General features: G+C 41.4%; 1 protein-coding gene and 1 long non-coding RNA gene across 4 annotated transcripts in view; one reads left to right on the forward strand and one right to left on the reverse strand.

Annotated features, from left to right (window-relative positions):
* Pkd2 (polycystin 2, transient receptor potential cation channel) overlaps positions 1 to 25,260 on the forward strand; it is a 43,192-nt gene that overhangs the window by 9,203 nt on the left and 8,729 nt on the right. For all 3 annotated transcript variants that reach the window (XM_031337055.1, XM_031337056.1, XM_031337057.1), the window contains 8 exons: positions 4,702 to 4,835; positions 6,309 to 6,559; positions 7,698 to 7,922; positions 10,798 to 11,026; positions 14,383 to 14,550; positions 16,885 to 17,066; positions 18,406 to 18,526; positions 22,975 to 23,073. In XM_031337055.1, the coding sequence (XP_031192915.1) occupies positions 4,702 to 4,835; positions 6,309 to 6,559; positions 7,698 to 7,922; positions 10,798 to 11,026; positions 14,383 to 14,550; positions 16,885 to 17,066; positions 18,406 to 18,526; positions 22,975 to 23,073 (1,409 nt within the window). The remainder of the gene's footprint in view (positions 1 to 4,701; positions 4,836 to 6,308; positions 6,560 to 7,697; positions 7,923 to 10,797; positions 11,027 to 14,382; positions 14,551 to 16,884; positions 17,067 to 18,405; positions 18,527 to 22,974; positions 23,074 to 25,260) is intronic.
* On the reverse strand, positions 15,818 to 24,747 carry LOC116068002. Its single transcript, XR_004109396.1, has 5 exons — positions 24,699 to 24,747; positions 23,358 to 23,527; positions 18,591 to 18,635; positions 16,867 to 17,074; positions 15,818 to 16,066 (listed from the first exon to the last, which is right to left on the reverse strand). It is a non-coding gene; the product is annotated as an uncharacterized LOC116068002 (long non-coding RNA).

Genomic DNA, 25,260 nt, shown 5'->3' on the forward strand with positions numbered 1-25,260 from the left:
AAAAAAAAAAAAGACTGGTGTTATTTCTGTAACATCATCTTGAATTTATAAGAGCTGAAAGCTTTTTTGCAGAAATTTAAAATTTTTATTAGATTATTAAAAATAAAATAAATATTGAATGAAAAAAAAACCCTAAGGAACCATTTAACTTTCTGAATGTGTAATTGTCAGGAGTTCAGGATTAGCTATGTGGTCCTGGGTTTGTTTTTACTAGTAAGTGCCACATGACATCTCACAGGTCACACACCCTTTGTATATTGTTGTTATTCATGTATGCACCTGCATGTGTGTGCACATGAATGTGTAGGTTCATGTGTGCATATAGAAGCCAGAGGCTGACCTCATGTATCTTCATCAGTTACATCTCCCTTGGTTTTTGAGACAGAGCCTCTAACTGACCATGCAGCTTGCCAGGTACCTTGGCCAACAAACACCTGGATCTGAACTTGGGCCCTCCTGCATATACAGCAAGCATTGCTAACTAAGCTAAGCTACCTCCCCTGCCCTCTGTTTACACCCTTTGAGACTTTACCTGCTAACTAGAAACTTAAATGCAAAAATGAAGATATTTTTAAGCTAAAATGTTATGTGAAAAGTCATTGTTTTTGTTTTGTTTTCTTACCAGTTTTCTTTCACTTGTATAGGGCCTTCCCTTGTGTGTATCCTCATCCATTTTCCTTATTTATATGCCCTATAATTAGCTGGTAGATTAAAAAATAAGTAAAATGAAAATATTCTCTAGTGTAATTCACATGAGAGAAGTCCCAAATGAGATTCATGTTATTACTTTCTGTTTTAAGAATCTATCATTTATTTCTGGTACTTGGGAGATGTGCCAAATTCTTAAATACTTAATTTAATATCTACTCTGAAGCTAGTGGCTTACTGCAGCTATAAGACATAACAGTCTCAGGTAACAAAGCATAGCATTCCAACAGAGATGATTTAGAAATTTAAAATAGGTAACTACAAACAAGCTTAAAAGGAATCTGGCGTAGGCCTGGGGGATTTAGCAAAAGACACAGGCTCATTCGTCAAAGAAGAATGCCTATCTTTATTCCTCTCTGCTCAATTTATACTGTGCAGCATGGGGGGGGGTTAAAAAAAACAGAAGGAGGAGACCCCCAACTAGCTGACTCATCGCCACCTGCAAGTGGGCCAAACTGCAAAAGACAGGATGTTTTTTCTCACAGAACATAACATCTTATCTTGAAGCAAACAGGTTCTGCAAAGAGACATCCAGGTAGGGGCTGTATCTAACAAAAAATAACATTGGTTTGGTTTTCTTTTTGCTTTGAAAGAAGAAAGCTTTATTCAGGAAACAACTTTCATGAGACATAGCTTAGGATCCACCTGCATGGACATCTGATTCATTTGTGTCTTAGTCAGGGTTTACTGCTGTGAACAGACGCCATGACCAAGGCAAGTCTTATAAATGACAACATTTAATTGGGGCTGGCTACAGGTTCAGAGGTTCAGTCTGTTGTCATCAATGTGGGAGCATGGCAACATCCAGGCAGACATGGTGCAGGAGCAGCTGAGAGTTCTACATCCTCATCTGAAGGCTGCTAACAGAATACTGACTTCCAAGCAGCTAGGGTGAGGATCTTAAAGCCCACACTGACAGTGACACACCTAGTCCAACAAGGCCATACCTTCTAATAGTGCCACTCCTAGGTCTAAGCATATACAAACCATCAAATTTGTTTTCTAACATACAGAGGTATAACCCTCACAGTCCAACTGTAGCACATTTCTGTCATCTCAGGATTTGTTTCCCTTCTTGGCTGCTGCTGGTCTTTGTCCTTGATCCCCTTCCCTTTCATCTGGTCCTCAGCTCTTTCATCACTGCATTCTGCTGACTTGGTTCTTTGCTGTGCCTTTTGACTAATACATGCCTCTTTCCCCAGCCCTGGAAGTCCACCACTCTACTACTATGAGCTCAGCATATTACATTCCTTATGTACGTGAAGTGGCCTTTTTAAAGACATGCTTCCTAACACAGAAATGCTAAAACTGGATGTAATATGCATATTGCATTGAAATTCAGGCAACAAGAGGTGAGATAGTTCAGACTTTCATGTTCTGAATTGTTGGAGCATGGAACACTGAGTTTGGCTGTGTTCCTAGCACAGAAGTGGTGCTTAAATATCAAACCACACTGGTTTTAACATTAACAGGTTTATTAGAATATGTCAGCATTTCCAAACACCACATATGCAAACATATTTCTAATGCAAAGGAAGTCCAGAGTTTGACAAATTATCCAGACTAAGCATCAGAATTGCCAAGAGAATTTAAAAAAAAAGTTGCTAGTTTTTCCAGATCATCTGACTGAGAGCTTTTTTGATATGAAGAAAAACGAGTTTTCAGATGGACTTTATGGTAATGAAGCCAAAGAATTCAACTGAAGACCAAGAGCTTATGAAGCCTTGCTGAACAGTGTGAACACAAGCAGCTGCGTTTTCTTGTTTCAGAAAGTCTGTGGGTTTTTCCTTTCTTATCTTTCACTATAACCATGAGACTTTCCTCTATCAATAGGTACAGTTTTTATATGAGTAAGATTGTATTTTTTTGATGAAACCCTGACAGGCCCTTGGCTGCAGACATGGTCGTCCCTGCACCAGTCAGAAGGAGCATACCAGCAAGCAGTGTCCTTTATAGTCGTGGCTTCGGTTCCTTCCCTAGGTTCCCTCCGTGATGGAGTGAAACTGAAACATGAAATAAATCCTTTCCCCAGGTTGTTTTGTAGCCTTGGAAACACAGCAACAGAAAGTGACTGAAAGAAGTGTAACTCTCAGCCGGGCAGTGGTGGCGCATGCCTTTAATCCCAGCACTTGGGAGGCAGAGGCAGGTGGATTTCTGAGTTCGAGGCCAGCCTGGTCTACAGAGTGAGTTCCAGGACAGCCAGGACTACACAGAGTCAAAAAAAAAAAAAAATGTAACTCTCATATTTCCACTCCAACTCACACTATTTTCAAATGTCTTCCTTCACACTTATCTCTCAACACTGGCTCCACAAAATGCTTGCAGAATTATTAAGCTCATTTTCAAAGTTCAAGCTCAGGAGGATTAATAGGTGTTCAGGATCCGGGCGCACCAGTACCCTCTGTTGTGAGGCCAGAGGCAGCTGGTCTGTGTGGAACTGACTGAGCGTCTCATCCAGACTTCCTAAGGTTGAGCTGCCGCTGACACATCCTTACACCATTGCTGCTATGGGCATATGTAGAAATGACACTCCCGACACAGTTCAGAAATAGTTCATGGTGGCCAATCATTGTCAGGGCTAGAAGCATCATTTTCTGGTGTCCAGTAGGGGGCGCAACACAACAGCATTTCACTTCCCAATGAGTGAAGCCAAGAAAGCTAATACTGATCTCCAGAATTTGAGCAGCAAAGCCAGGTCTGAAGAACAGTAAGACAAGGAGGCACCCTGGTGTCTATACCATGGTTAGAAGTCTCTACTTTTAACCTATCAACAAATAATTTCCAGCAGCAACCACCTCATAGGTAAGACACTCGAAAATGTTCTATATTAACCAGTACCCCCAAGTACAATTCTAATGTCATGCTAACTGAAAATAATCAACCAAGTCATTTATCTGACTGGAAGGATTCTTCCAGCCTCACTTTGTGTCTCCTCTGTCTCCTGTATTGACGGGATTCCCAGGTATCACTGCCTGATGAGAGGTGAGGTGTCCAGTCAGCGCACTCTCTGAGAACCTACAAGTTCCTAATTAGAAGGGAGAGATCACTTCTTTGTACTTGTGGCCAATGACTGGCCTGTTAGAAGGATTAGAATCCCAAACTCTGTACTAGGATCCATCCAGTGCTAGAGAGGAAAATCAGGTCAGGTATTGGCTGAAGAGCACTTTTTATCCTCAACACGTTAGATCATAGGACAGGCGATTATTATTCCAAGGGACTGGAATTATTTAGTGTACTCTCTCTGCATGGTTACACAAATTGTGAGTTTATGTAAATTTCTTGCTTGCATGATTGCTTAAGATGAACTCTCAAACACACGCTGGCTCATCACTGCCCGAGTTTCTTCTTTAACAATCTTAGTTTGATGTTGCTTGAAAACAGAACAGTAAGAGAGAGAATCTGACCAATCATTTGAGCAGATAAGACAAGGTGTAACTACAGAATCAAGAAATTATCATCTGTGTTCATCACTGCAGTCAAAAGATACAAAAAGCCAAATGGCTTCTTCTTGAAGCTTCTTGTTTCTAGCAAATTACATTAATTACAGCGTATTATACCCGTGGTCCTAAGAATTCCAGCATAAAACAGTACCTGCTAAAGTGCTGAAAATTTTAATTCTCAAAATTATTTTTGTGTATGATATGTACACACAAGCAGCCATGCCATGGTGTAGATATGGAGGTCAAAGGACAACCTTAGGAATCAGTTTTCTCTTCTCTTCTTTACACAGGTCTTAGCAATCAGACTCAGGTTGCCAGGAGTGATAAGTGATATGTGCCTTTTTTATCGAGCCACCTTGCTACCATTTCATGTATAAACAGAGATAGGATAAACTACAATATTGTTGGGAAAAGGGAGGGAGAGAACTGACCTTATGTGACATTACCTAAAATGCCTGCCTACCAGGAACGGCCCCTTCGTGAGGGCTGTGAGCTATGCAGCTATGTGTGCTTGGCCCCTCTTGATGATCACTCGATACTTTGTGTCTTCCAGTGACCTATGGCATGATGAGCTCCAGTGTGTACTACTACACTCGGACACTGTCACAGCTGTTCTTAGATACCCCAGTGTCAAAAACAGAGAAAACCAACTTTAAAACTCTTTCTTCCATGGAGGACTTCTGGAAGGTATTTATGCATGACTAGAAGTACATCCTTGTCTCTGAGAATTACTGATTTGGTATCATTAAGTTCAACCCATAAGTATCTTCAGGAGTTGTGAGCTATATTAAGTTATCTAGAGTTCCTGTTCCTTTCAGTATTCATGGAGAACATTGAAAGTACTTTGCACAGAACTGATCATTTTACACCTTTATTTAATTCCTATAATGATCTTATCTAATGGCATGGGCCCATTTGTAAACTAGGCAAGTGAGATTCAGGGTGTGTGTGGTCACATGGCTAGAGAAGAAAAGACCTGGGATTTTTTTGTTTTTTGACACCTGCTTCTTCGTAGCTTACTGTTTGCTCTTTCAGTCATCTGTGAGTCTGTAAATGATTTGAGAACTGTCTGTTCTATGACACAAGTCCTAAGGAGAAGTTTGGGTGTCATACACTGCTTTACTTTTTGTGATTTGTGTCTTTGTTGATAGTGACATATGCTACCTCCCCCAGCTCCAGGAACTACCTAATAAGACATAGACACATTATTTCAAAGGTCTGCTACTATAAAATTCAGCCCAGCCTCTTCTCCAGTTGTAAACTGCAACTAGCAGACAGTAAGCAGTGAGTAACAGTGAGGCCATGATAAGCCAGTGCTAAATGGTAGGTTGATTTTAATTAATTATTTCTAAAAAGGCACCATCAAATCCTCTAGAGTAGCTAATTCTTGTACCATACAGATCACATGATGTGCTGCTCAGAATCTAGGAAAGGCTGGAGAGGAAATGTAAAAGGAAATTATTGTTTCTTCCCGGAGAAATAACGTATTCTTAGTAAAGCCCCGAAGGTAGAGCACTTGATTCCAGACAGAAAATACTGAGCCACTGCAGCTTTTGATAGGTGACACTTTTCACTGAAACCCACAGTTGCTCAATCCTGACCTTTCCCTAGCTCTATGTGGCAGGTCCCTGTGGATACCCTGCTAATACATGGAGAAATGGTTACATCTGTTCTTCCTAGAGGAAGAGCCTTTTGTACAAACATGAAGCGTCTCACGTGTACCGTTCCAAGTTAATAAATGCCAAGTGGCAAAGAGGAGGGGTGGGGTTGAAGGACTCCACATGTAGCAAAATAATCCAGGTAGAAAAAAAAGATCCAGTACAAAAGGCAATTAATTGGCAGTCTTAGCTTTCTTTAGTGAAGTTAATGACTTTTTATATATTTATAAAACACACCCATCTCAGTTGATAGCCCCAGCACAGATATCAGACTATATTGATATTGTGTTAGGTGTTAACCACACAAAGGATGAATTTTCCAAATGTGGGAACCCAGTTTAGGGAATCCTATACACGGCCCCGCACCTAGCTGAAAACAGCAAGATACAAAGCCAAGTCTTTCTAAGAACATAGCCTGCCTTGGTGCTTCTGCTTGCTCGTATGATCCAGGTAGAAGCCAGACAGCCTGAGTTTGGAACCTATCCAAAATGTTTCTTTGCAGTTCACTGAAGGCTCCTTCCTGGATGGGCTGTACTGGAAGGCCCCGACCAACAACCACACGCAAGCTGACAACCGAAGCTTTATTTTCTATGAGAACTTGCTGCTAGGAGTGCCGCGTCTACGCCAACTCCGAGTCAGAAACGGATCCTGCTCCATCCCTCAGGACCTGAGAGATGAAATTAAAGAGTGCTATGATGTCTACTCTGTCAGCAGTGAGGACAGGGATCCATTCGGACCTCGGAACGGAACCGCGTGCGTATCTGTGACGTATGCGTGCGTATCTGTGACGTATGCGTGCGTATCTGTGACGTATGCCCAGTGCGGGCCATTCACTTTTCATTCATCTATTCTCAGACAACCAGATAGCAGGCTATGTGACACAAGCCCAGTGCATATCTGTGATGTATGTGTGCGTATCTGTGACAAATGTATGCATGCATATCCATGCCTGGAGTTGACTTTTCATTCTCAGACAACTTTATCAAAAGGATGCCTCCAGCAGGCCTGAGTCAAGTTGACGTTTGCTCCTTGTTTTCTCTGAAGTATTTACCTTTTTGTTTCTGTTGCCTATTTCAAAATTAATTGTTCATCATATAGCCCAAGAAAAAGCCTCTAGAGGTTTTATTATTCAGTATTATTTTTTATAGGACAAATAAGATTGTCCTATAAATTGTCTTAGTAGTTCTTACAAATATTTTTTGTTCAGAGTGTAATTGTTTAAATTGCAGATTTAGGAGTGCTGAAGTGGTTCGGTGAGAACAAAGCACTCACTGTTCTCACAGAGGACACTGGCTTGGGTCCCAGTACACCATCAGGTGGCTCACAACCACCTATAACTCCAGTGCCAGGAGATGATCTGATGCCTTCTTTTGGACCCTGTAGTACCTGTATGCATGTGGGACACATGAATTCTTAAACACATGCACATATGCACACCCTATTCATAAATCCATCTCATTTCCTCTTACCAAACACCTCTAAGTCAGGTGTCATCTCCTGTCATAGGAAACGAGGGGAGACTGTGAGCAGCTGAGTGGATAGTCCCTGTTGGCTACAGTTTTCATTGCAGCTTTTGAGGAATGTAAACATTGCATCAGTCCCCAGACAGGGCATGGTGGTGTACATGGTGGCATAGGCTCTGTGAACTGGTCTAGCATGAGTTCTAGACTCAAGCTCAACCACACTGGGCATAAATCAAACCTACTAAGCCTCAAGGACCATGTTACTGAACTGTGGCCAGTGACTGTGAGGATTCACTAAGAAAATAAACATGAAGTACTGTTCCAAGCACACCATTTTTACATCTACTTTATCCTGGCAGGCACCGATTGTCTTCCTGGTTCCGACCAGCCTTTCATGAGTTTTACCTGTTGGTTTTATTTTTATTTAGGTGGATCTACACAACTGAAAAGGAGCTGAACGGGAGCAGTCACTGGGGAATCATAGCATCTTACAGCGGAGCAGGCTACTACCTGGATCTGTCCAGAAACAGGGAAGAGACAGCGGCCCAGCTTGCTGGCCTTAGGAGGAACTTCTGGCTGGACCGGGGCACTCGGGCAGCTTTCATTGACTTCTCGGTGTATAACGCAAACATTAACCTGTTCTGTGTGGTCAGGTGTGTGTTACCTGCTTGCCACCCTCCTATCTCTGGGTGGTTATCTGCACATCTATTTCTGGAGATGGAGTAGGAAAACTCTTCTTGCAGGTGACTAAAGGAGGGACCAAGAATCAAGGCTGAAACCAAGGGAGGGTGGGAGCTGCAGGCCTGGGGAAGAGGCGAGTTTGGAGGAGGGATGTAAGAGCCTGACATGTTAGGAGTTGGAAAGAACCTTACCTCTGGTCAAGCTTATCTTGATCTTAGACACTGTCAGGTGAAAGGAATGTAGGACATTTGGTTGGCTTGTTGTTAACCATTATCTTCAGCCACTCTAAGAATGGTCATACTCTGTCACCAAGTTCTCTGGCTACCAAACCTTGGCTCCTCACCCTGAGTGTCCCCACTTCCTTGGGTAAGACTTGTAAAAGTCACACCAAGTTTGCCCCATAGACTCTGCTGTTGCTGCCAGGGTCAGTGTTGGAAACTGTGAGCAAAGATTCTGCCAGCGTATCTCATGTACCCAGCATGCTGCTCTTGGACACATGGGTGCCACTGCCTAGTTTAGTCTGCTTGGTTATGTAAGAAAACTAAACAAAAGCACTGGAAAAGTCTACATTCAACAGTGAAAAACAAAAGAAATAAACCATGTATATTGTAAACAGTTAGGACTGTTAAAAATAAAAGACTTGAGCAAGGTAAGAGTTAGCCCATGTTTACCCTAGATATCACAAGAGCAACACAACACAACAGACCACTCACACTGGGACTCTGCACATACATTCCCTCAGGCAATAAGGACACGTTCTCATAACATTAATGTTTTGAAATAATTTTCACATTAAATACAACTCTAATTTAACAGGCAATGAGATTTTGCCTGTATTTGTACTTATTTTTTTTTGCTGAACATAATACCCCCTTAAGAGCAAGTAGATCTCATTAGAAATGAGGGAGGATTTATTGTAATTGCCATTAAGCGTTCCATAATGATCCCAATGGTGAGTAGAAGAGGATTCTAATAGGCGGGTGTCTTAGTCAGGGTTTCTATTCCTGCACAAAACATCATGACCAAGAAGCAAGTTGGGGAGGAAAGGGTTTATTCAGCTTACACTTCCACATTGCTGTTGATCACCAAAGGAAGTCAGGACAGAAACTCACACAGGGCAGGAACCTGGAAGCAGGAGCTGATGCAGAGGCCATGGAGGGATGTTCTTTACTGGCTTGCTTCTCCTGGCTTGCTCAGGTTGCTGTCTTATAGAACTCAGTACTACCAGCCCAGGGATGGCACTACCCACAATGAGCCCTCCCCACTTGATCACTAATTGAGAAAATGCCTTATAGCTGGATCTCATGGAGGCATTTTCTCAAGGGAAGCTCCTTTCTCTGTGATAACTCCAGCTTGTGTCAAGTTGACATAAAAAACCAGCCAGTACAGCAGGCAACTCTGGCAGTGTAGAAAATGTTTAATTGTAGGATGTCTCCAGTGTGTCCCCCCCCACCCCCACATTCTCCCTAGAATTCAAAGATGGCACTGTCAGGGCAGTTGCTCCACTTCTTTCTAAGCTTCCTGGAGTGGTTAGCAAGAGCATCTCAGCGGGACAGAGATGTTCTGACACACAGGGCCACTTACTTACCTCTTGTTTCACGAAGGCTGAAATGGGTCCAGTGCTTTTCATATCATTCTGGCTGTCCCTGGTGCTTGCCATCAGGTAGCAAATTGATGAAGAGGAATTCCCATCTTTCAGAGTCCTTGCTTTGACTTGATCATTGCTGGATCCAGTATATGTCTTAGAAGCTTGGGTTCTGGGTTTGACCACTGTCCTGTAATGAAGAACATTACTATACCAGACACAGGAGTGACAGCTTTTGAAACTATAGGGTTAGCGACTCTCACTTTAGTTACATGGAAGGTAGTTTTCATTATTGAAACACTGGACTTTCTCAGCGTGACACCTGCACAGTGGAATTAGGCAAGAAAAGTCCCCAGTTCAGTTAGGGATGCAGTAAAAACAAAACAAAACAAAACAAAACAAAACAAGAAAAACAGTTAACTATGACTATAAAACACAGACAGTCCTGTTTCAGATAGCAGGTGAGTACGGAGTGTCTGAAATACACATCCTTAGGAAGAGGAGGAAACTAGCAAACTGAAGAGCTAATTAGATGTCACTTGGTTACTGAATGAATGAGCTGGTCTGGGGGCAGGGTTAGTTACTAAATGCATGCCCCACTTTCACCTAGATCCTACAAGTTTCAGTGTGGCTTTCTGTATCTCTTTAGTTTCTTCCCTTGTCTAGCAGAATGGCTTGCATTTAATGGATGGTCTATAAAGACTGGTTTGTTGATCAGCTATTTGTTAAATATACATACAGACATACAAACACACACACAGACGTACATGCACACACAACTACAATACAGACACAAAAACACATATACATACACAGACACACATACACAAACATACACATATCTACACACAGAGACACACACACATATCACAGATACACAGAACACAGACACAGAAATATAGACAGACAGACCGACACACATACACACTCAAACAAGCACGTACAACACATACACACGCGCGCACGCACACGCACACGCACACATTTACTTTAAGTACTTTGAAGACCAGGAGAGTGAGAGGAAGTGACGACCCTGCAGGATCGGAGGCCTAGAAGTCTGGCTCCTAAGCACATGCTCCTGTGAACATGGACGGAACTGGCAATCGGGATCAAAACGACATCTTCCCCAGCTTGTGGCAACCTGAGGTCGTGGTTTTCGCCTCATAGTACAGGGACTGAACAGACTTACTTCCTTTCTTGATTCTATCTTCCATTGTTAATTTAATTGTTTTGTTTTTGTTTTTTTGTTTTTTGCAATGCAGGTTATTGGTTGAGTTCCCAGCGACAGGTGGTGTGGTGCCTTCTTGGCAGTTTCAGCCTGTAAAACTTATCCACTACGTCACAGCCTTTGATTTCTTCCTGGCTGCCTGTGAGGTCATCTTCTGTTTCTTTATCCTTTACTATGTGGTGGAAGAGATATTGGAGATTCGCATTCACAGACTGAGCTATTTCAGGAGTTTCTGGAATTGTCTGGATGTTGTGATTGTTGTGGTAGGTTGGAGAAAAACGCCAACTTCCCCACTTTCTCCTTCATTCCTTTCTGTATTCTAAGAGCTTGTTAATTTGTAGTCTTCAGTCTCAGTGTTGGAGATCTTGATATTTTCAGTAGAAAACCTAAAGTTTTCTTTCATTTTAACTTTTGTGTTATACTTTTTTTTTCTCATTTTGTATGGACCTACTACCTGTTTATATTTCACATGTCTTTATTGAGCTCTGACTTAGTCACACAAATAAGTAATTAAATTTACTTTAAGTACTTTATTTTTGTAACTTATTTACTTAATTTTCATCTTTGTTTTTGTAACGAGATAGTAATTAAGTAACAAAAAAATACCAAAATTTCTATGTTTATTATGGCATATAAGATTTGTAGGATGAAATGTGAGGGTTTTTTTTTTTGTAATAATACTTTTCTGTCAGTGAATATTATTTTATATCTTAAGTGTCAAATTATGACAGGAATAAATGGCCTGAAGTTTTTTGTATAATACAGAAAACCCCCTATAGTTTGGAATTCCTATATCACACAGATGAAACAAAATTTAAATTATATCCATAAGTCACATCCATTGCTTCTTTCCAGAGTCCTTGGTGTAAAAGTGAACTTTATAAGCAGCTCTCTGTCTTCTTGCATCTTGAGGTTTATGAACAGGGTGCCTAATTGCCATGTGTTTAAGCATTCTTTTTACATAGCTGTGCTCCACACCTTGTGCATCCATATGTCCCGTTGTCTCTGAATTCCTGGTGGCTCTCTGGACTCCTGAGAGTCCTGCACTCACCAATGAGCTTTCTCTCTCCTCTCAGCTTCTTCCTGATACTATTCTTTTCCTTGTTCCAAATTCAAAAGGTACTTGGCATTTGTGAAACATTTACCAAATCTTTATCAAGTGTTACAGAACATGTTAGTCATGTATAAAAGAACAAATCTTAAGACGTGGGGAGGAACCATGAGAACACAGACCACATGGCAACACTGGTCTTAGCAGCAATGATAATAGTAGTAAAATGGCTTCACACATTTCCAAGTGCTTCTCATAAAAGAACTTGAATCTTCTCATAAAGGAAAAGAATCCTTACACTGATTCTCATTGGCTGTGCCCCTGCCTAACTGAGACATGTACATATGCACTTCAGAAACTGCTTCCACTTGACATCAGAGTCCCCTCAGAATGTGTTCAGTCTGTAACCCACTGGATTCTGTTGTCTCCCACCCTTCCTATGTTCTTGTAACATCAGACAGTTCATACAAGTCAAGGTAACTGCTTGAGCCACTCAGTACTAAAGTATTAATACTAAGCTATGTTGCAAAGACAACCAGTACTAAGACAAGGAAGAGAAACAAGTGTGGATAGTATTTTTCAGAATCTTTCTGTAGTTAGAGATGGCAGAGAACACACCACATACATAAATTATTCTAGGGAACAATGTTTGGAACTCCAAAGTACAAAGCTACTTTTTGACTTATATATAATTATATAATAGTAAAAAAGTAATAAAAAAGTAAGTGCTATATGGCAGGTAACTATAGGTGTTCCTTCACCAAATAATGTCCACGCTACCAAAACTAGTCAGCATTGAACATTTTTAATCTTGAATACTGATCAGTGAATAAGTTAGCTGTGTACCCTAATTTATTGAATGGATTCATTATTTGTGGTGTATGTGTAAGTATAATGGGTATAGCTATAAAACAATGACCTGCATAGAAATAAAAAGATACAAATTAGTAGAATTCTAGTTTTTAACATTTGAGTATATTTCTACTTATTACATAAAACTGTAAACATGTGTACTACATGTTACAAAATTATTTTTAAAGTCTATCAAGAAAAGTATGTAGTATTATAATGCAATGATTCATATTTATATTTCATATCAGACACATTTGCTAATTGCCCACTCAGACATTAATATGCTTTCTAACCGTATACACATGCACACACACAGGCACACACAGACACATATACACACAGACACATACATACAGACACACACACACACACACACACCCATACATTGTTAGGTTTTCTCCTCATACACCAGTGAACTTTGTCCACTTTGGAGATCCCAGGCTGGTATACAGCTGCTGGTATAGAGTTGAGCGTGGCCTTCTGGCCCCACAACCACAGAGGTTTGCCAGCATTGCCAGCATTCCTTTGAAGGCTTGCTTCCTGTAGCTGCTAACTTTAGCTTAACCTTAGTGCTGCCAGGGCTCATCAAGATCACCCCATGTCTCCTTTGAATCATTCGCTGCCTAAGGAGAAGGAAGGCCATGCCTCCTGCTGCACCTGCTCCCCAACGTTAGCAAACCATTGAAAGAACGCAAAGAGAGCTTTTGTTTTATCCAGCTGAAATTTAAGTTCACCTAGAGCCAGCATCTCAAAATCTCTTTGCAATTGTTCCCTGTGTTTTCCTCCAGCCAACACACTGAAGCCTCCAGGCTTGTGTCATTAGCTAGCTGTTTGTCCTAGCCAGTTAAATTTTAGAATTACTGAAAAAAAAATACTTTAGAAGTCTAAATTAAAAAATGTTGATGGCTTAGCTTCCCTGGTGAAAATGAGTCATTTATTCAACAAAACTATGCTACTAGGCACCTGGCTGTGCTCCAGGCCTTAGAGACACAGGGACCCACTGAGCAGCCCAACCCTCTGCCCTCCTAAAGGTTGTGTTCTGGTTTGGGGAGGAAGGTCTTATAGATAGAAATTAGAATTACAAAGAAAAATTCGGAGTGATTTAACTACATTCATATTCTCAAAAACTCTATTTTCCTTCTCACTCCCTATTTTGGAAGAAGGCAGTCGATGTGATACTGGTTTTTGTTTGTTGGTGGTGTTTTAGGGGTATTTTTGTCTGTTTTTGTATTAAAAACATCTTGACTGAGTGATAAATTATTTGGGATATTGACAAAAGATTATTGTTGGACTTGCTGACTCTCCCCTTTCAACCGAGTCTCAGTACATGATAGTTTAGAGCATCCAAGAGAGAAAGGGGAATTGAGCTCCAGCAGGAGGGTGTTCAGGAAGCCTTCCTGCATGAAAAAACAGAGAGAGCTGTGATTGGCAGCTGGGCCGAAGGCCTTCCCTTCTGAATTTGAGCTTGGTTTTGTGTAGTCTCCTCTGTATAGTGAGCACTCCTCTGTGTTACCTGTACTCAGTTGATTTCTGTTCCTAAGGAAATGTAGGCTGTGGGTCGTTAGCATATTTAGAGCTGATGGCTGATAGCTGCTGCTGTTGGCCGAGTAACATGGTCAGTCCTCTAATCTGTCCATCAGTAAAAAATATTGGCATTTTAAGGTAGATTGGCTATTTCTAAAGTGATGTGATACATATAACTCTTTTGTCTTCCAGTTATCTGTAGTAGCTATGGTGATTAACATTTACCAAATGTCAAATGCAGAGGGGCTCCTACAGTTTCTCGAAGATCAAAATTCTTTCCCCAACTTTGAGCATGTGGCATACTGGCAAATACAGTTCAACAATATAGCTGCTGTCATGGTGTTTTTGGTCTGGATTAAGGTAACTTAAATTTCACATTCTTCATATATCTATATATCTATATCCATATCCATATATATGCATAGATGTTGTTGATGATGATGATATGATGATGATAGTGATGATGATGATGATGATGATGATGATGATAGTGATGATGATGATGATGATGATGATGATGATGATGATGATGATGATGATGATGATGATGATGAGATGGTGGTGGTGGTGGTGGTGGTGGTGAAGAATCACACAGATCGTTGGAAGACATAAATGTGCCTTTTTCGGCTGATTGAAATGGCCAGATAAGGTTGCTGCATAGTTTACAGTCATGTAGATGGGGGCTTCTGTGAACTTCCCTGTTACTATGGATGAAACGACTTGCCTTCCAAATTCTTGTCAGATCTAATCCTGTGCATTTTGTTTAAAACATGTAGTAAAGTGCGGTGTCCTATGGATCTGGGGCCCCGGGCTAGAGGTCAGCATTTCACGTGATGTAGATTAGCACATATGAAAGGAATTCAGAACAAAGGCTGCAAAAGAGAGGCACGCGAGAGATGCGTAGCAGGAAGCACTGAAAAAAAGGACCGCCTCTTCCTGGGAGGCCAGAGGATGCCCTGTCCCGCTCCGCCCTGCCCTGCCCTTCCCGATTCAGCAGCGTCTGAAGCTCATCTGAGTAGTTTCTTCCGGGGCATTCCCTGCGTAGACCCCGGGGCATCTCAGGACGGTGATCCTGAATTCTGGAGATACAGAAAAGCTCAGTCGTTTTGATGCAGCTCCCAACACAGGTTCTGTGGTTGTGCTGTGCAGACATAGCTCCTGGTTCCGTGTACAGTGTACATTTAAATGAAGATAACATAACTAACACTTTCCTTCCTGCACCCCAACAGTCACGTTCTGTCTGTGTGTTGCTAATGGCTACTGTATTAGGGCCACCACAGCTGCCTCTCAAAGGCAGCTTTCAGAGAAGGCTTTTACCTAATGGTTTATGTGCGTTCCTGAGTTATTAACACCGGAAATCCCCCAAATCATGGACCCCGCATTACGTTCTTCACATTCTCATTCATTCACCAACACCAAACTTTATCATGAAGTTAGTAGGAGTTGGAGTTGGTCGAGTTGCTCAGCTGTAGAGGCCTTGTCTGGTACCTGCGAGGCACTAGGTTCCATTCCTGCACTAAAGAATGAATGAGCGAATTAAAAATAGGAGTTTCATTATGTAATGTTGATCATTACAATATGGAAATTGAGCAGTTTATAGACGACCACTAAGCGAAAGTCTACAGAGTTTTCTCTTAATGTATAGCATGAGTTATAGCTGTTTATTTATTGCTTTGCCTCTCAAAACATGACCACTGGATTTGTCCAGGCAGGAACTGTGCCTGATCCTCTGGTGTGCTCTGCACACAGCCTTGGCCTGCATACACTGTCCTGCACCTAAGCTGTCAGCTACAGTCTTAGCTGCTGCACTTCCCGTTGTCCACGTGCTCAGTGGGCTTCACAGGCAAGCTCAGCTGGCTCCCAGTCTGGCTGGTGTCTGGGGATAAAAATACCAGGATTAAAGTCACTGAAGATTCAAGGCAGTTTCCCATAGTTACCCCTAGAGTGCTACTCAGTACATGACAAAGACGCACAAAACATATTTTCTGACTTTTTTCTTTGTTAGTGTTCTCCCGCGCCCTCATTTTAGTTTAATCCTCTTGGGGACCTTATTACTTATTTATCAGTTACATTTAAACATGTTTTTACCATAGTATAACTATAATATAAGATATGAGCAAAATGGGAGCACGAAGCTTTGCTTAGCTCACTGTTGAGGAGGGTACCTAGTGTGAGGTAGGAACTCAACAAATACTTTACATATTGCATTCCCAGCTCTGGGGACAGTAACTACCTAGCATGATCTACGTACTCAACAAATAATCGTTGAGAGAGGCAGGAAGTAAAAGTAAGCCACTTCTCTCTGACTTTTCTTCACTGTGGTGAGTTACACAGATCCACTTTCACCGGCTCACATGCACACTTCAAAAGCAGGAAGCACCCGGAGCCGTGTATCACCTGTCACTGCTGCGCCTTGCCAAACACTTTGTAATCCCAGTGGGAAATGCTGTGTTCCAACTCGTCAGCTTTCCATTGTATTTCCTGTCCCAGGGAATTTGACTCTTCAGGGAGCCTCAGGCAAGTGGAGTCATACACTGTTTGAGGCTTAGCATCTGGCCTCTTTTACTTGGCTTTCAAAGTCCGCATCACAGCATGTAGCCAGTCCCACTCCTTCTTATGGTAAAAGAATTCCTCTGTGTGTGTGGACCACATTTTGTCATCCACTCATCTACTGACCTTGTCCTCCTTCTGCAGCTCTTCAAATTCATCAATTTTAATAGGACCATGAGCCAGCTCTCCACAACCATGTCTCGATGTGCCAAAGAGCTCTTTGGCTTCACCGTCATGTTCGCCATCGTCTTCTTGGCGTATGCTCAGCTGGCGTACCTTGTCTTTGGCACGCAGGTTGATGACTTCAGTACTTTCCAAGAGTGTATGTAAGTAGCTATGAGATGAAGAAGAAAAGGGTTTTCTGCACATGTATGAAATTGTCCAATAGTAAATATTTAAAAGTTGTCTTAAAAACAGGTTTAATCTGAGATGCCACTGTGTTCATTACAGCAAGATATTCTTGTCACTATTTGACTAGCAAATGTTAAAAATGAGATTAAATTACTTCGTCCACAAACATTTTCTTACAAAGGAAAACAAGATGTTTTGAGATGTTGGTTCTTAGGGAAGCAGCATTTAAGAAGTGGGATAGAGTGGAACGCCATGGGAAGAACTCTAGTCCAAAGATCAAGACCTTTGCCACATCCAGCTCGGGTGGGTTTTAAATGTCCAGTTGTGGGAGGAAGTACACAAGAGCAGGATGCTTAGCCCTGGGTTCTACCCCCAGGCTCTATCCTCTCTACCCCTACCCCTCATCCCCAACATAAGGAAGCAATTTGTCTGAAGTTTTATTCCTGTTGAATATTGCTGCCTGTATCTTAGGTTTCCACTTTTAGGAGATAAAACATATTTCTAATATTGTAGAAGAAACTAAAACCAGTTCACAAATCTCCATTTTTTTTCTCCCGTTGTTCCCATATACCAAAGACAAACTACTATATCCTGAATTATAGTTCTATGCCATTCATAAAGAAGGGATTAGAACCAGGTGATTAGGGAAAGAGAAGATCATAATAGTGGGAGTTAATACCTCTTTGTGGGCAGGGAAGGTGATCAGGGAAAGAGAAGATCATAATATTGGGAGTTAATACCGCTTTGTGGGCAGGGAAGGTGATCAGGGAAAGAGAAGGTCATAATAGTGGGAGTTAATACTGCTTTGTGGGCAGGGATCCCCAGTTACTCTTGCTTATTGATGAAAGCCAGGAAGGGAAGTGATATCACTGACAACATCTAGCCACTGTGACTGAGAACGCTGGCTCTTTGAACCTTACTATCTTTGAATCCTACAATTTTGGCCATCTTTCGAGTTATCATTGTTATTATTTAAAGATATTTTAACTTCAGATCAAGTGTGACCGTTATAAAGATTTTGAGTTGCTAGGTTTTACCCAGATCATGTCTTTTTGCTATACAAATCATCTAATAATCAGATTTACTATTAAGTAGAAATGGCATATATAATATGCAACCGTGTTATCCTTCTGGAAGGCATCATCAATTGACAGTACAAGTTGTAAGACTTTCCCAAAGAGGTCGGCAGTTTTAACTCTTTGGTGGCTCTCTCAGACTTCCTAGACCATGCCAGCAGATGAATCACCTTCAGTAAGCACGTGTCTAACGTAGACACTGTTTGCTTTTGGACTGTGTTCTGTTTTCTTTCCCTAGCTTCACCCAGTTCCGCATCATTTTGGGTGATATCAACTTCGCAGAGATGGAGGAAGCTAACCGAGTTTTGGGGCCACTTTATTTTACTACATTTGTGTTCTTTATGTTCTTCATTCTTTTGGTATGTATATATGTATATTTTTTTCCAGTAAGGTGATTTAAACTTTATACTCCTAAATCACCACCTTCTCTCTTCTCTCATGCTTGATCACCCATCACTTCAAATTAACCTATGAAAAGCAGGAAAAAAATGTTAATTCTAGAAAATGTCTTTTCATTGGTTCACAGTTTTAAGATAGTTTATTTTTCCCATAGTTTTTCCATTATTTATATATGTGTATCTAATGACTGTAAAAATAATCATAATATGTACAAATTTATCACGTTCTCAAAATGTCAGCTTGCCCCAGTGGCAGGGACTGTGACCTCCCTCTGCAGCAGAGTGGCACTTTCTGCCTTCTTAGCATCATGCTGGGACGACTTCCCATTTCTCTCTTTTTTTAATAAACTAGGAACTAACAAAGCAACTGAGAAAGAGGACGTCAAGGGTTGTGGCTGGGTGAATTGTCATGTTCCAACTCTTTCCTAGTCCTCAGGCCTGTGTACTACTACCTGCAAAAACCTGGCATGTACTAAACTTAATCTCACAACTGTTAGGAATTGCTCCCAAAATACAGTGTAAAATACCTTCGAGCCTCAGTTTCCATTAGCTTTAAATTAAGATTTGTTTGAGTTGTTCTTTTCATGACATCTCTACATTCTACTTGTCAGCTGAGAATGTGTACAGCGAAGTTAGCTTAACTTGGGAGATGGCATATTTCATCCGCATGCAGTTATCCTTTCAGATTTTCCTTTCCTTTTTGAGCAATTATATTTCAATAACTTGATGTCACATCTCCAAAGTCTACCTGGGTGTCCCTGTTTTCAGCAGATAGCTCTTGCAAAGTATTTGATAGCCACTACTGTGAGGAAAGGGACAATGTGACCCTGCAAGTCCATTCATTCACACCATGCTTTTTTGCCAGTATAGTGGCTGGGTGTTAACTTACATCATTAACTGCCTCTTCCTGTTATGGATTAAGGGAAAGGAGGGATTGTCAAGGCTTTGATGCCCTCTGACTGTGGGTTCTGTGGCACCTGGCTCTCTGCCAAGATTTCTAAAACCATGCAGTGCACCCTGCAGCAGACTCTTCACTTGACCTCCACCACCTGGGAGGACACATGGTGATGGTTTGAAAAGCTCAAATCAGACAGTATCACTGTGCTGCTCTAGCCAATGCCATCTAGCACCAAGTTTTGTAGAGTCTTCTCTCTAAGTCAGACACAAGAGCAGAAGAGAACTCTCAGTTCTTGTCTTTTAGACTGCCTTTAAAAAAGTTTTATTTGCCACTGTCTATGTCTACTTCTTGGAAGTCTCATAGAGCCACACTTTAATTAATGCATAGTGGAGCACACACCTGAGGGCTTATATATAGTTTATGTTGTTTTAATTTCTGATATCTAATCTTAAACTATAGTCTTCCTTAATTTATAGAGATTTATAGTTCACTACTAAAATAAGAGTCTTAATTTTCACTCATGAGATACTGGTTAAATATTACTGGAGTCGCTATATTCTTATACAGATATTTTACATAGCATATAGTGTAGATTATAGTGTTTATGCATTTGGTGATGTGTTACACAGTAGAGGGAGAGTGGAATGAGCGATAGGGCTTGAACTTTCTCTGGTTTCACGGACTGGTGGAGAAAGCAGGCATAATTGAATATACCTCTGTTAGCTAATCACTGTCACCAGATACAAACAGACAGCACACAGAAAGTTGATCTGATTTACTAGCTACAGTGCTCTGAGAAGGTGTTGCAGACTCTTGGGAATATCCATTACCACTGGGCAAGGGAATGTCAGGAAGAGTAACTAGCCATTTGTAAACGACAGGCGCTGTAATGATGAGCACTTAGAACCTGACTGAGCACAGTAGCAGTTGTTCCATTCACCTGCATGCACAGTGTTTAAGAGAGGTCCTGTTAACTTTCCCATTTTGTAAATGCAAAGCGAGAGGTGATAGAGATGGTTTGCTGGGTAAAGTGCTTGCTGTTCAAACCTGAGAGCTCTAGTGTGCATTCCCAGCCTCCACATAAACGTGGCTCAGTCAAGGCAGCCAGCCTATAATCTCAGAGCTCAGGAGGTAGAGAGAAGATTCCTTGAACAAATTAGCTAGCTAAACTAGCCAAGGAAGCTCTGGGTTCAAGCGAAAGACACTGTGTTGATACATAAGGTGGAGGTAGACGTGAGTAGGGAAGGCATCCTGTGATTGCCACACATATCTGCAGGGTGAGCGCTATACATACACATATCTGCAGGGGTGAGCGCTATACATACACATATCTGCAGGGGTGAGCGCTATACATACACATACCTGCAGGGGTGAGCGCTATACATACACATACCTGCAGGGGTGAGCGCTATACATACACATACCTGCAGGGGTGAGCGCTATACATGCACATACCTGCAGGGTGAGCGCTATACATACACATATCTGCAGGGTGAGCGCTATACATACACATACCTGCAGGGGTGAGCGCCACATATACCTGAAAGGGTGAGCACATCAGGGGGCCCCTCCACACATACATAAAAAGGAAATAAATGCAGCACAAATTTTTAAAACATGTGGGTCAGACAATCCCAGCTCTCATAAAGTTGTGTCAGGTGGGTTTTTGTGAGTTTGAAACATATATGGGAAGCATTATACTATAGTCTTAAAAAATAGAGATCATTATATTTTTAAAAAGTCAAATGAGGTCTTGGGAGATGGCTTACTGGGGAAGAATGATTCCTCTGTATGAGTGAGCACCTGAGTTTGAATCTCCAGCAGTCAAGTAAAATGACAAAAACGGCTGGCTGTGTCTGTATAACACCCAGCACTGGGACAGGGTTGTGGGCAACTGGATTACTGGATCTTGTTGGTTAGCCAGCCTAGCCAATGAATGAGCTAAAGGTTTAGTGAGAGAGCCTGTCTCAAGGCAAGAAGAGGGAGACAATAAAAAAGACTTGCTCTGGCCTCCGCATGTGCACTTAATCGTGCACACAGCCACACACATGCATTTACCACAACGCATACACACAGGTCAGACAACATTGTGGGCAAGGCCATGTTTGCTGGAGGAGCCTCAGGACAGAAGCAGACAGAAGACTACCCAGTACTCCTGACTCTTGTCTCTATAGAGAAAGAGTTACAAGGCAAGACATGTAAGGAACTGTGTGGAAGCTTATCACAAAGGGAGAGTATGCACTTAAAGGGTGAGCACAGGTTTCCAAAAAGAGTCCCACATTTTAGGTCTTTCTTACTGGGTTTTCTATAATTCTGGGAGTTGTGATTCAATGGGACATAGGTATGAGCGAGGTTCAGCTGACTTGACAAGCGATCTTTCTTTGTAGTGTGAGGGTTCAGCTTGGAAAGTCGGACTTGACAGCTGCAGTTAAGTCGTTTTAACATGTTGGATGCTGTTGAGCCCAGCTATGTATTACAAACAGTATGACGTAGACAGACCATGGGATTCCGTTGGTCTTCTTTCCTTCCTGGGCTTGTTGCTTACCTGCTCTTTCCTTCGACCTCTTCCGGTCTCCTGGTAATTCCCACGATCTCTTTCCAGTATCTCCAAGACAAAAACCCAAGTCTGATAGACTCTAAAGTTTTTATCTTTTCCACAAATATCTTACCTGATCTTTTCACTGGGCCTACTGTACACCTACTTGCTGACGTCATTGCAGTTCTTTAGAATACATTCTGTATACTTCACATGAGTATCAACAAAATTTGTGTGTGTGGGGATGTTAATTAAATCGATTTTAAAAACTTGAATAGCTGTTTAGAGTTCTACACAGTAACTTAAAATTTAAAAACATAAAACAATAAAATAATTTTACCATCTTATATAAATACATTAATATATTGTTGCTTTTTATTGTTCTTTGCAAAATATGTCATAAAATGCGTTTGGCTGCTGTGATAAAACATTTTGACCGAGAGCAACATGGAGAAGAATGGGTTTATCTGTTTACATATTACAGTCCGTCATCATAGCCAGCACAGAAGTCCAAGGCCAGAACCGAGGCAGGAAAATGGAAAGCAGGAACTGAGGCAGACCCTAGAGGAGTGTGACAACTTACTGGCTTGTTCCCTTGGCTTCCCAGCATGCTTACTTATACAACCCAGTACCACGTGTCCAGGGGAGGTACCGCCCACAGTGGGTTGGACCCTTTGAAACCAATCATCAATCAAGAAAGTGCCCCACAGAGTTGCTACAGGCTAATCTGATAGAGCTAGTTTGTCATCTGAGGTTCGCTCTTTCCAAGGGACTCTAGTTTGTGTTGAGCTGACAAAACTAAGCAGCACGAGACAGCTCTATAAGGGAAACCTCCTTTAGTATGACTTAATGGTGAAAAACAATTAGTAGTTTCATAATTATTCAGATTGGATAAAAAGGTGAACAAAAAGGCATGTCTCAATTATTATATTACTTTCAAATATATTTGAATTTCATCCTTTGATTTATAAACAGAATATGTTCCTGGCAATCATCAATGATTCCTACTCTGAAGTGAAATCAGATCTGGCCCAGCAGAAAGCAGAAATGGAACTCTCAGACCTTATCAGAAAGGTAGGCTATACCCTAATTACCACAGTTTGATGTATGTGTGCATGTGCATGTGTTTGTGTGTGTGTGTGTGTGTCTGTCTATCTATATATTATTTATATATATATTTAACCACTTCACCAAATCAGTGTTGATTCCTTGAAATTATGTGTAGGTTGCTTTACTTCAGAAAAAATTGAAATGTTTTCTTTGGTGGAAAGCTTAATACCTATGCTAGGCCTTAAATTCTGAGGGTCCTTTTATGGTCTGAATTTGACTCTAGAATATGGGTTTTGGTTCTTACTCACTCCGTGCTCTGGCGTCCTGAGTTCACAGCACACTGACAGGGCCTCATGGGAATCTCTTCCAAGCTTGGGAAGGCTGAGAATGCCATCCGCACCTTCTCAACAAGCATGTAATCGTTAGTGTGAGCTGGAACGGCAGGGTAGGAAAGTGCTTTGTTCTTCTCATTGTGGAGCTGGAATGGCAAGGTAGGAAAGTGATTTGCTCTTCTCATTGTGGCTTCATTTGGCTTAAAGACTAAAACTAACATAAAAATAGATAAGTAATGCAAGTATACGGGATGCCCCTCTCATTGGATAGGGTAGGATAGTTACTTAGCTCCTTTATCACTTTTCCATTAACGCCGAAGCCCCCTTGTCTGTGAATTTTGTTTTAGTCCCTTGGTAGAACCTTAGATTTTTGTCATCTTGGATTCAGCACCACAATTGACGGTGTTTTACTACTTTGCCTTGTATATATAAGCACTTCACACAGCAGAGTTTTGATATTCACAAAATTCAGTTACTACGCTATTTTATATAACATCAGGCCTTCAGCAACAGGGCTCAAATTTGTCTTTTCATAAAATGTTGTAGGCAACAGCACCAAGTTCAAACTCCACTGTTAGCTATATAGTCTTCAGATCACCACGTATGTAACATGTATATCTTATTCAATGACTGGGTTCTTAGTGACTCTTCATTCTTTTGCTGTTTGGTCGTTCAATGTCTCTTCTTCAGTCTGTATACCAAGCACATAGTGCTGCTTCTTGTCTCCCCGATAGTCCACGCGATTTGTTGGTAATGAGTAGGGGAGCTGGAGAGGCGGCTCAGTGATTATGGGCTCTCACTGTTTTTCCAGAGAGTTTGAGTTTGGTTCCCAGAACCCTCCGGATGCTCACAACTGATTGTAATTCCAGCTCAGGGATTTTGAGACCCTCTTCCATGGGCACTCACATGCACTTGTGCTTGTACATGCATGCATACACATAAATAAAAATAATATTTTTAAGGTAGAAGAGTAAAAAGCTTGGCTGAGATAAAGAGAACGGGTTAGCAGAGATAAACACAGAGCAGAGAAACAAAGACATAAAGGAACGTGGATTGGTAGGAGAAACACTTCATTGTGGGAAGGGAGTCACAGCCTCCATTTGACTCAGGTAAACAGCTAAAACAACTTAGTGAAGAGCAGTGTGCAGTGTATCACAAAATAAATAATCCACATTATGATGAAAACATGTTGGAGAGAGTTGCATGTTGCAAATAAATAGCATGTTAACTCCGGAGGGGTCTCTTAGTTACTGTTCCATGGCTATAACTGAGTCCAAGGAAACTTATCAGAAAAGCATTTAATTGGGGCTTGCTTACAGTTTCGTAGAGTGAGTCCATGATCATCACTGTGGGGAGTATGGCAGCAGGCAGGCAGGCAGCAGATGGCAGGCGGCAGGCAGCAGGCAGCAGGCAGCAGGCAGCAGGCAGCAGATGGCAGGCGTAGCACTGCAGCAGGAGCTGAGAGTTTATGTCTAATCAGCAAGTTGGTGGTAGAAGAGAGACTGAGAAATGTGTGAGCTTTGGTAGGCCCACCTACCCCCAGTGACACACCAACAAGGCCATACCTAATAGTGAGGTAATAGTCCTCACCAAATAGTCTCACCAGCTGTGACCAAGTGTTTATATATATGATGCAATGGAAGCCATTCTTTCAAACAGAGGAAATATTTTTCAATAAGAAATGAGAAGAATTAAAAATGTTAGGAGCTGATCTTTCTGTAGGGAGGGTATGATAATTGACCAACATATAGCAAGTGTGTTCAGCTCTCATTTAAGCAAGGTGACCGCATCATAGAAGACAAGCCATGTTCAGAATTCTAATTATGTTTACAAAGAAGTTAAACACTTTCATTTTCAGAACTCTTAATGGTTTAAGTTT

This window comes from Mastomys coucha, unplaced genomic scaffold (assembly GCF_008632895.1).
Source record: "Mastomys coucha isolate ucsf_1 unplaced genomic scaffold, UCSF_Mcou_1 pScaffold22, whole genome shotgun sequence".
NCBI classification, from domain to species: Eukaryota; Metazoa; Chordata; class Mammalia; order Rodentia; family Muridae; genus Mastomys; species Mastomys coucha.